General features: G+C 23.6%; 1 protein-coding gene across 1 annotated transcript; it reads left to right on the top strand.

Moving 5' to 3' along the window:
• Positions 1 to 6,501: 6,501 nt before the first annotated feature.
• On the top strand, positions 6,502 to 7,080 carry GO595_001553 (uncharacterized protein; the record flags this gene model as incomplete). The annotated part of the gene is made up of 1 exon (XM_067914364.1): positions 6,502 to 7,080. The coding sequence occupies one exon, from the start codon at positions 6,502 to 6,504 to the stop codon at positions 7,078 to 7,080; it is 579 nt and encodes a 192-aa protein (XP_067778129.1).
• Between the last annotated feature and the right edge of the window lie 3,244 nt (positions 7,081 to 10,324).

The following is a 10,324-nucleotide window of genomic DNA, read 5'->3' as shown; positions in this document are numbered from 1 at the left end:
TGAATGACAATTTTCAGAGTATATCGAATATGAATTATGAACTGTTCATTGTTTCCCTAATTATGTTTGCTCTTCATATTATGTAGATACAACTAGAACGCCAAACATTGATCCATGGATTTTGTTACAAAAAAATCACTTAATTAAATCGGAAGATGGTTCTCTGTTATGGTTTAGAAATAAATACGAATCAGAAATATGGGAAGATGAACATACAACAACAAAACTTCAAAACGTTTACATTGGATTCAAATATAATAAAAACATTAATTTATGGAATTTAGAAATGAAAGGACTTAATTTAATCGGAAGTTATACACCTGGGAAACTTACAGCTAATGAAATTATCACAGATACAAATTCATTACAAGTTACGCAGAATTTTCTTTATGGCAATTCGATATCAATACAAAACTGCGAAGTAAATCAAATTGAAGCAAAAGAAGATAAAGTAAATGTAAATGGCGCTGATGTTATAATTTTGGTGATATTGAAATTAAAGTAACATCAGAGATATTAACAATTACACTCGCAACAGACAACATGCCAAAGCTGAAAATTACAAGTGACAACCAAATCAATGTGCAATAAACAGAACTTTCCCTAGCAAACATCCCAAACAAACCACAGAACCTAGTGAACATTCACCTGAAACAACAATAGAAGCGACATCAGAAATAAGTGGGCAAATAACATCTGATCTAGCGAACAAAATACTCCAGGATAACAAATGAACACACAACAGCTGTCGTGAGCGAAGTAATTGAACAAACAACAGAAGTGAGCTCATTAGGCGATGCAACCAATGAAGATGAAACAGAGAGAACGGAAATTTTAGCATTAACCATCTTTGTTACTATATTGTTCATCATACAAAAGAAAAGGAAAGCAACAGGCTCAGGCATGGGACCTAAAGTATAGATTTTATACATAAATAATATATTTACCGCAGAATTTTATTCATTTTATGTTCTGACTAACAGAAGAAGTTTCACGTCAAAACCGAATTTGACTTTGAAAAAATCTGGAAACCGCTGAAGGGACAGCAAAATCATCGAAATGTCCGATTCAGAGGCGAATATGCTGACGGCGACCGAAGTACTTCTGGCGTTCTTCCCGAGGATAGAAGATGACCTTATTAGAATTATGATAAAATTCAAAATCGATCTTGAAACGCAATTTCTTGATCATAAAACAAAACAAATTAATTATTCAGTGTTACAATCATCGGATTTTTTAAGTAGATTCCCAAGACATACTGATGGTTATAAAGGTTGTGTTGATAGATTTGTAAGTTTTGGAAAACATGCTTCTGAATCTGCAATAGCACTCCTTTTAAAAGTGATTCCAGGAGTTTCGTCAAATGTTTTGTATGATTCACTTAGATCTAAGATTCCATTTTATACATCATATGAGAGATTTCTTAATTTGTTTCTTCTCATATTTTTTGCGGATTGTGTAGCACAAATTTTGTCTGTAGAATCTAACACAAGTTTTTATGAAATATTAATTACAATTGGATATCATAACATAACATCAAATTTTGAACCATATGAAGAACCTCTTCGTATACAACTTATATCCCAATACTCAGTTATCTTTTCATTTCTCTCCATTCATAAACTTGATTTATTAATAACCCAATTTCCAACAGTACTCGAAAAATCCAATCCCTGTTTATGTATTCTTCTTCATCGGTTTCTACGTCTCACTGATTCCACCACAGTTAAGATTAATCAAATTGCTCAATTTTTGAATGTCTTAGAAAAGATGGGTTCTACGCATAAAAAGAACACAAAAATCATTACAACATGGGCCACTTCATTATGTCCATTATTATCCCAACTTAATACTGATGGATGTCCAGAACTTAGTGCACCATTAGAAAAGATCTATTCTATGGCCATGAAGAAGACGCATGATCGAACAGCTGATTTACATATTTTATTATTATGTGGTAATATTTTATTACGAGATAGTAAATTATATAACAAACATTTCGAACAATTTTTTTATCATTCAGTATTACAAAAAGCTAATAAACCACATCGAGTTCATTCATCATTACAAGCATTTATATCAGTAATTCGCGGACATTTTGTATCACGGTCAACTGTCTTTTGGGAATGGGGCTCATTTAATGCTAAAGAACAATTTGGTACAGAAGCAACACAATTAAGTGAACCTACACAAGATCAATCATTAGAAAACTCATATACGAATTTATTTTTTAAATATTTTGTTAAAGAAGCACCAATCGATAATTATCCTGATTTAGTAGGGAAAATTCTTATTAACTTTGCTGCACGTGATTTTAATTATTTTGCGACAATTACTTTACCAAAATTCATTCAAATGATGGGAGAAGATCGTTGGTTATTACCATTAAATGAATGTTTACAAGCTATAGTTAATCCTAATTTACATTTTGCTGAATGGGCTCAAGAGAATCCATTAAATTGTCATTTAAAAATTGTCGATTCTATTCCAATTTTGTTTAATCAATTAAAACCAATGTTATATTCAATTGCATCCAAAAATAAAACAGATGAAAAAACAAAAATTATATTTTCATTTAATTTATCTGATTCATTAAATTATCCAATATTCGAATTACCTTGTCATACTAATGATCAATCAGTATCAATTAATACAATGATAATTGATTCCACAACAAAAATTCAAAAATATTTACAAAGTAATAATTTCGATAATATATTTATTGAAAAAGAAGAGAATTTACCATTTCAAACTTATATAATTGAAAACATTTCATCGAAAGAAGAAAAACAAATACAAATTTTAGGATTTTATCCACGAATTGTTAATCAATCTGATTTATTAGCAAATAATTTCTTATCTAATTTATTAGAAATTATTTTAGATAAGTCACCAGCCGTTGGATATTTTGCTACACGTGTAATTAATTGGATATTTTTAGCTATGCCACCATCACGAATTATAATATATAATGAAATCATACAAGAATTAGTTAAATTTAATGATCCTATACATATACATATATTTTTACAATTATTTATTAAATTATTTGATTTATCATTAGAACCTAAATGTGAATTAAAAGAAATTAAAACATTCATTAAAAAAGCTCAAGCTTTATCTATATATTTATTTACGATACCTTGTCCAGAAGTTCGATATTTAACAATGTTATTAATAATTCGAATTTATCGATTTTCTCTTTCATATAAAATGAAATGTCCTTTATATAATATATTAAATGATGATTCGAAATTAATAACTAAAGCTGCAATGACTAAATTATATATCCATGAAAAATGTCCTTATGAAATACCAGCGAGAATTCCACATTCTGATTTAAATATTAAAGATGTAGCTACATCACGTTATACAAAGTTATTTACATTTATTTTATGTGAAGTTATTAATGTTGTAGAATTAAATGGTAATATTGAAATCATTAAATATGTACATTCATTTGTAGTTACAACTTTGCAAAAAATGAATCCAAATAATTATTATCAAGAACAATTTAATAATTTAATGTGTTTATTATTCCATTGTACACAAACATTAAATGATAATGAATTAGATTCTTTAAGTGAAATATTACCAAATGGTAAAACTTATTTCCATCAATTCCCTTTAATTCAACTATATCGTAATAAGAAGAGTAAAGAGAAATTAGAATCTTATTGTACAACTACAATAGGAATTATGAAAAAACATTTTAATGAAATTTTATCGAATAATAATAATAATGTAAACATAAATACAAATTTGAAATGTTTTTATTATTCTGATTGGACTTGGTCTATTCGAATATTATCGGAATTTATAAATTATTTCCAAAGTTATGGTAATGTTGATGATGTTAATCAACTTTTATCAGCATTACAATTATTTAAAATGCATGCACAAAACTTAGAAATATCATTTTCTTTATTATCATCTGAAATATGTCGAAATTCTTTTTATTATATACTTGAAGCTACACGATTATATTTTGTAAAGAATAACTTAAATCAATTAGAAAGATGTACACCAGAAATATTAACAGGTCAAAATTTACTTTTAGCTTTAAACTTTTGTACTTTATTAACATTATTTTTAAATGGTATGATAGTTGAACCTAAAACTTATAAAAATGGTTTATTAAGAACGCCACATTTCATTTCATGGTTAGAAAGACCACAATTTGAATTCTTTGCTAAGAAATCTATAACTTTCTTGTTGAATTGGTCTTCTTTTAATCATGAAGAACATACAGAGTTATCACGATTTTCATGTAATGCAATATCAGCATTTATTCGTATTTCTAAAGTTAATGATAATAATTTAACTAAACAAATTGATCCGATTATCTTAAATTCGGAAATTCAAGGTTGGCCTACATTAAAATATGCGTTATTACATCATTTTGAAGAATTTATACGTATTTATATATCACGTTCTTATGATAAACCTAATGAAATCTCTAAATTATATTTCAGTAGTATTTGTTCATTATTTTTTAAGACTTCTTATAATAAAAGAAATTATGGAATATCACCGAAAGTTGATAATGTTGAATCAAAGATACAACGAGTAATACAAATAATACAAAATGAAAAAGAAGAAAATGAGAAATTAGAATTTATACCTTTAACAGAAGAAGATATTAATTATAATATTAAAGTCTTAAATTATAGTGGTAATATATTACATTGTTCAATATTATATTTAATGAATGAAGATTATGATATACGTTATATGGCATTAAATTTAATTCGACATTTATCTTCATTAACATATAAAATATTTCATCCAAATGATAAAAAGAATATTCAACGATTCATTCGAAGATTAAAAAGTTATTCAATAATATTTTATACTTCATTTAATAATAAAGATATATCATTTGAAGTAATATTAAAAATTATATCTTTATTAAGTCATGAATTACCTCAATTAGCAGAAAGTATTATACAAGAATGTTTTTTATTTATTAAATTATCTTATGAAAGTCATTTAAAGTCACAAATTACTCAAAGGATTTCATTAGAATGTATTAATTCATTTTTAACTTGTGAAACAATTTCATTAATTTCAAATAAGAAAATTATATATACAACTGAAAGTTTATTATTAACATTTTTAAATTGTTATGATTATATTGATATTAATTTAAAAGATATTTATTTAAAACTTTGGAAACAAATATTAAATTCAAAAGAATCATTTGATTATGTTATTACATTTCTAATTAATAAAACTAAAGAAGAAATTTATCATAATTCAGCAACTCAAATTATAATATATTTAGGTCAAACATTTCCTAAAATGATAATACCATTTTTAACAACACAATTATGTTTTAATTATTGGTTTTATACACATTTACAAGGGAAACTTTTATTAAATGATCCACCAATCATTAATAATTCATTAACAATTGAAGTAATTATTATTTCATTAACAGAAATCGCAAAAGTATTAAAAGAAAATATATCAATACATTTACCAATTATTATAAATTATTCATTTTTATTTTTTGAAACTAATGTTCAATGTTTTTCACAACTTTTATTTATAATATTTTCAACAATTTTAGATATACCTGAACATATTACATCGATGTTATTACCACCAATTAATTTATCATGGGATAATAAAAATCATGAGAAATCAATGTTAAACTTCATTAAACAAATTCATGACTTTTTATTAGATAAATATGGCCGAAGTTTCATTAATAATTGGGGTAATGAATGTTTACATTGGTGTTGTAGTTGTGGTAATTTAAACATAGCAACGAAAGCATCGAAAATGTTTTCATTAATTTTAAGGCCTTTTAATCCATCGATAATATTATCCATCATTAATTCCGCGTGTATCATTGCTTCATGTCCATTAAATAAAGAGACTGAAGAATATTTAATATCAATTTTTATGATATTATCAGCGTCTATTGATAAATTCCATTCTAACAAAGCATTTAATGATTCATTTCAATTATTATTTAATTTTGCTAAACCTTTTATATCATTTCCTAATTATACTGATTTATGTAATGTCTCATTATCATTAATTGCTAAATGTACAATATATTCAACGATTACAAAACATGAAATTAAATCCTTAATTAATATTTATTCATATTTATATGTCACATTAATTAATCATCGTATATTAAATGGGGCAATTTTATCATTATTTAAATCGAAAAACTCAAAGAAATTATGTCCAATCATTTTCATTTTATTTTTACCACAATTATTCATTGCTTTTGCTGCATATCATAACATAGAACCTTATTCTTCATATATTAATGATGAAGAAATACCATTAATAATACAAATTGTTTTATTAATGATATCAAATGATAACTTATTACCTAAAAACCTTTGCGATTATTTAAAAGTTACTTTATCTAATCCTAACGAAGCTTCATTTGATGATTTCTCATTATATTGTTGTTATCAATTAATAAGTAATAATCCATTCGATGTAAATAACGCAGCACCTTTACTATTACAAATGTCATTAAAAGCAAATAACACGCAACTTTCAGCAATATTTCGAGTGATTCGTTGTTTCTTAGAGTATCCTTCATTAGAAAATGGCGTCGAATTGTTTTCACCAATTGTTCCAATTGCTGCGAAAAGTGTTCTAAATGAAGCTTCATTACTTCTCGAAAGCTTCGTGAACATCTCAATAAAATCAACAACAATACCAATCGAAGGATGGGAGACTCGTTTTATGATGGAGAAGTATGAGCCGGAATGGTCAAGCGTGAGCCAGGAGCTGCAGAATGTGCTGAAGGAGCACGACAAGATCATAATGCCAATCGGCGATACCGACTTAAATGAAATCGTGTTCATTGTGCCGATGTCAAATGATATGTGGAAACAGCCACACGTAGAAATAGTACGAAAGGAGCTAAGTAACGTTATGGTGCAGCCGTACACAAACATGTACCAGAACATGATGAAAATCTCAAATAATGGAAAGGCAAGAAAAAATGAGGAGGAACTGTACGAGAACTTGAGGATAATGAATACAAAGGAATACCAAAATGATGAAGAAGAGGATTATGTGGAAGAAATGCAAACATAAAAAATGTTTGTGAATTTGTAAATAAACAAAATTTCATGTGTTTAAATAGATAAACTGATATGAATGAATAGAAAATTCGATGTTTGACTTGATTTGTTCATTATTCGCTGATTGAACGGAAACTGAAATGCTCTGTATGACATAAAAGAAATTAACCTGATATAAATTTTTATACATTTTCATTATCTTAAATCTTTGAAATTAAATATTTGAATTCAAAAAAACGATCGAAAAATGCACGTTAAAAACTGTTTATTATGGGAAATCCAAATTAATTTTGATAAATGCAATTCTGTTTTAATATCGATTTAATGTCAAATATTAATATTAACTTTAACTATTTTTGTTCAAGAAGTAATTTAACTATTTCTGTATAACCTTTTTTGGATGCTAATTTAAGTGCTGTTCTAAATAATTTAAATAATTTCCAAATATTATTTTAAAATATAAAATTATTAAAATAAATATTAAATATAACAAATAAATATCTTTAGCATTAATATCAATTCCTTCTTGTTCAAGAAGTAATTTGACTATTTCTGTATGACCTTTTGAAGATGCTTTCATAAGTGCTGTTTCAAATAATTTATATAATTTCCAAATATTATTTTGAAATATAAAATTATTAAAATAAATATAAAATAAAACAAATAAATATCTTTAGCATTAATATCAATTCCTTCTTGTTCTAGAAGTAATTTAACTGTTTCTGTACGACCATTTTCAGATGCAATCATAAGCGCTGTTTCAAATAATTTAAATAATTTCCAAATATTATTTTGAAATATAAAATTATTAAAATAAATTTCAAATAAAACAAATAAATATCTTTAGCATTAATATCGATTCCTTCTTGTTCAAGAAGTAATTTAACTATTTCTGTATGACCATATAAAGATGCCCAAATAAGTGGTGTTCTAAATAATTTAAATAATTTCCAAATTATTTTGAAACATTAAAATATCAAAATAAATATTAAACAAGACAAAAAAATATCTTTCGCATTAATATCAATTCCTTTTTGTTCAAGAAGCAATTTAACTATTTCTATATGATCATTTAAAGATGCCCACATAAGTGCTGTTTCAAATAATTTAAATAATTTCCAAATATTATTTTGAAATCCAAAACTATTAAAATAAATATTAAATAAAACAAATAAATATCTTTAGCATTAATATCGATTCCTTTTTGTTCAAGAAGTAATTTAACGATTTCTGTATGACCATATAAAGATGCATTAATAAGTGCTGTTTCAAATAATATAAATAATTTCCAAAAATTATTTTGAAACAAAAAATTATTAAAATAAATATCAAATGAAACAGTTGAATATTTTCAGCATTAATATCAATTCCTTTTTGTTTTAAAACATATTCAACAAGTTCGATATTTCCTGATCCAGCCGATAATACCAAAATACCATGAAGAATTGAATGATCTTTAAGAAAATATTCAACTAAAAAAATGTTTCCAATAATTGCTGCTTCATTAATAATGTCATCATTGATTTTCATTCCTTCTTTAAGCAAAAATGAAAATATTTCATAATTATGATATAAAATACAAAGCTTTCCTAATTCTTCTAAATTATAAATTTCTTTTAATTTATTATCATAAAAATATTTAAAGATATCATTTCGATGAAATTCAATTGCTGTTTCATATATATCTTCAAACGATGAATGATTTTGTTCACATAAATGAATTATCTCTAAGTTTCTTCCTGCAACTGCATATTTACCTGTGCTTTCGTTATCAGAACCATTCATAAGCAAATATTTAAAACATTTAACAGAAGAAAAAAATGCTGCATATTCAATTAATGAAATATATTCATGATTAACAAATGAACATCTTTCATAAGGTGATTTTGGAATTCTTTGATTAAAATTAAAATCATTTTGTGATGATATTTCTTGAAGTTTTTCTATTTCGTCATTTCGAATTATTTTCGCAACCTCATTTGGATTAACTCCTCCATTAATTAATTTCTTACAGAAAGAAAATTATGTTCAATCATAGTTTCAAGAAGATAAGATGATTCATCTGTCTGTTTATTATTAAGAAATCGTCCAAATATATCAAATATATTGGATTCGATTTTATTAATCTCTTCAAATTTTCTTATTTCTTTTATAATATTTAAAAATAAGTCTATGTTATTGTTTTTAATGACAAAGGAATAATATATCATTTGAATAATAATTAAATCAGAAGATACAGGATGGATTTTATCAAATTTGTCGATTAATAAGCCTAAAGATCTAGAGTAATTTCCTTCATTCAAACCAAAAATTGCTTGATTTATTGATAAAAGTGTTTTCCATTCGGAACTTTGCGAAAGTTCATTTGTTTTCATGTGAAAATCCAATTGAAGGAATTGTGATATGAAAAACAATCGATTCCATTTGTCAAGAGATTTTGAAATTGCCCCCTACTGAAAGAGTTTAATTTTAATATGTTCAATATATATATATATATATATATAATATAATATAATATAATATAATATAATATAATATAATATAATATAATATAATATAATATAATATAATATAATATAATATAATATAATATAATATAATATAATATAATATAATATAATATAATATAATATAATATAATATAATATAATATAATATAATATAATATAATATAATATAATATAATATAATATAATATAATATAATATAATATAATATAATATAATATAATATAATATAATATAATATAATATAATATAATATAATATAATATAATATAATATAATATAATATAATATAATATAATATATTATATTATATTATATTATATTATATTATATTATATTATATTATATTATATTATATAATATAATATAATATAATATAATATAATATAATATAATATAATATAATATAATATAATATAATATAATATAATATAATATAATATAATATAATATAATATAATATAATATAATATAATATAATATAATATGTATAATATAATATAATATAATATAATATAATATAATATAATATAATATTATAATATAATATATTAATATAATATATTAATATAATATAATATAATATAATATAATATAATATAATATAATATAATATAATATAATATAATATAATATAATATATATAATATAATATAATATAATTAATATAATATAATATAATATAATATAATAATATAATATATTATGTAGCCACTAGCTAACCTATTTTATTTATGTGTGTTATTATTT

Source organism: Histomonas meleagridis (genome assembly GCF_020186115.1).
Source record: "Histomonas meleagridis strain 2922-C6/04-10x chromosome Unknown contig_146, whole genome shotgun sequence".
In the NCBI taxonomy this organism is placed as follows: domain Eukaryota; phylum Parabasalia; order Tritrichomonadida; family Dientamoebidae; genus Histomonas; species Histomonas meleagridis.
The sequence above is the reverse complement of the archived record's forward strand: the minus strand, read 5'-3'. Positions and strand labels throughout refer to the sequence as shown.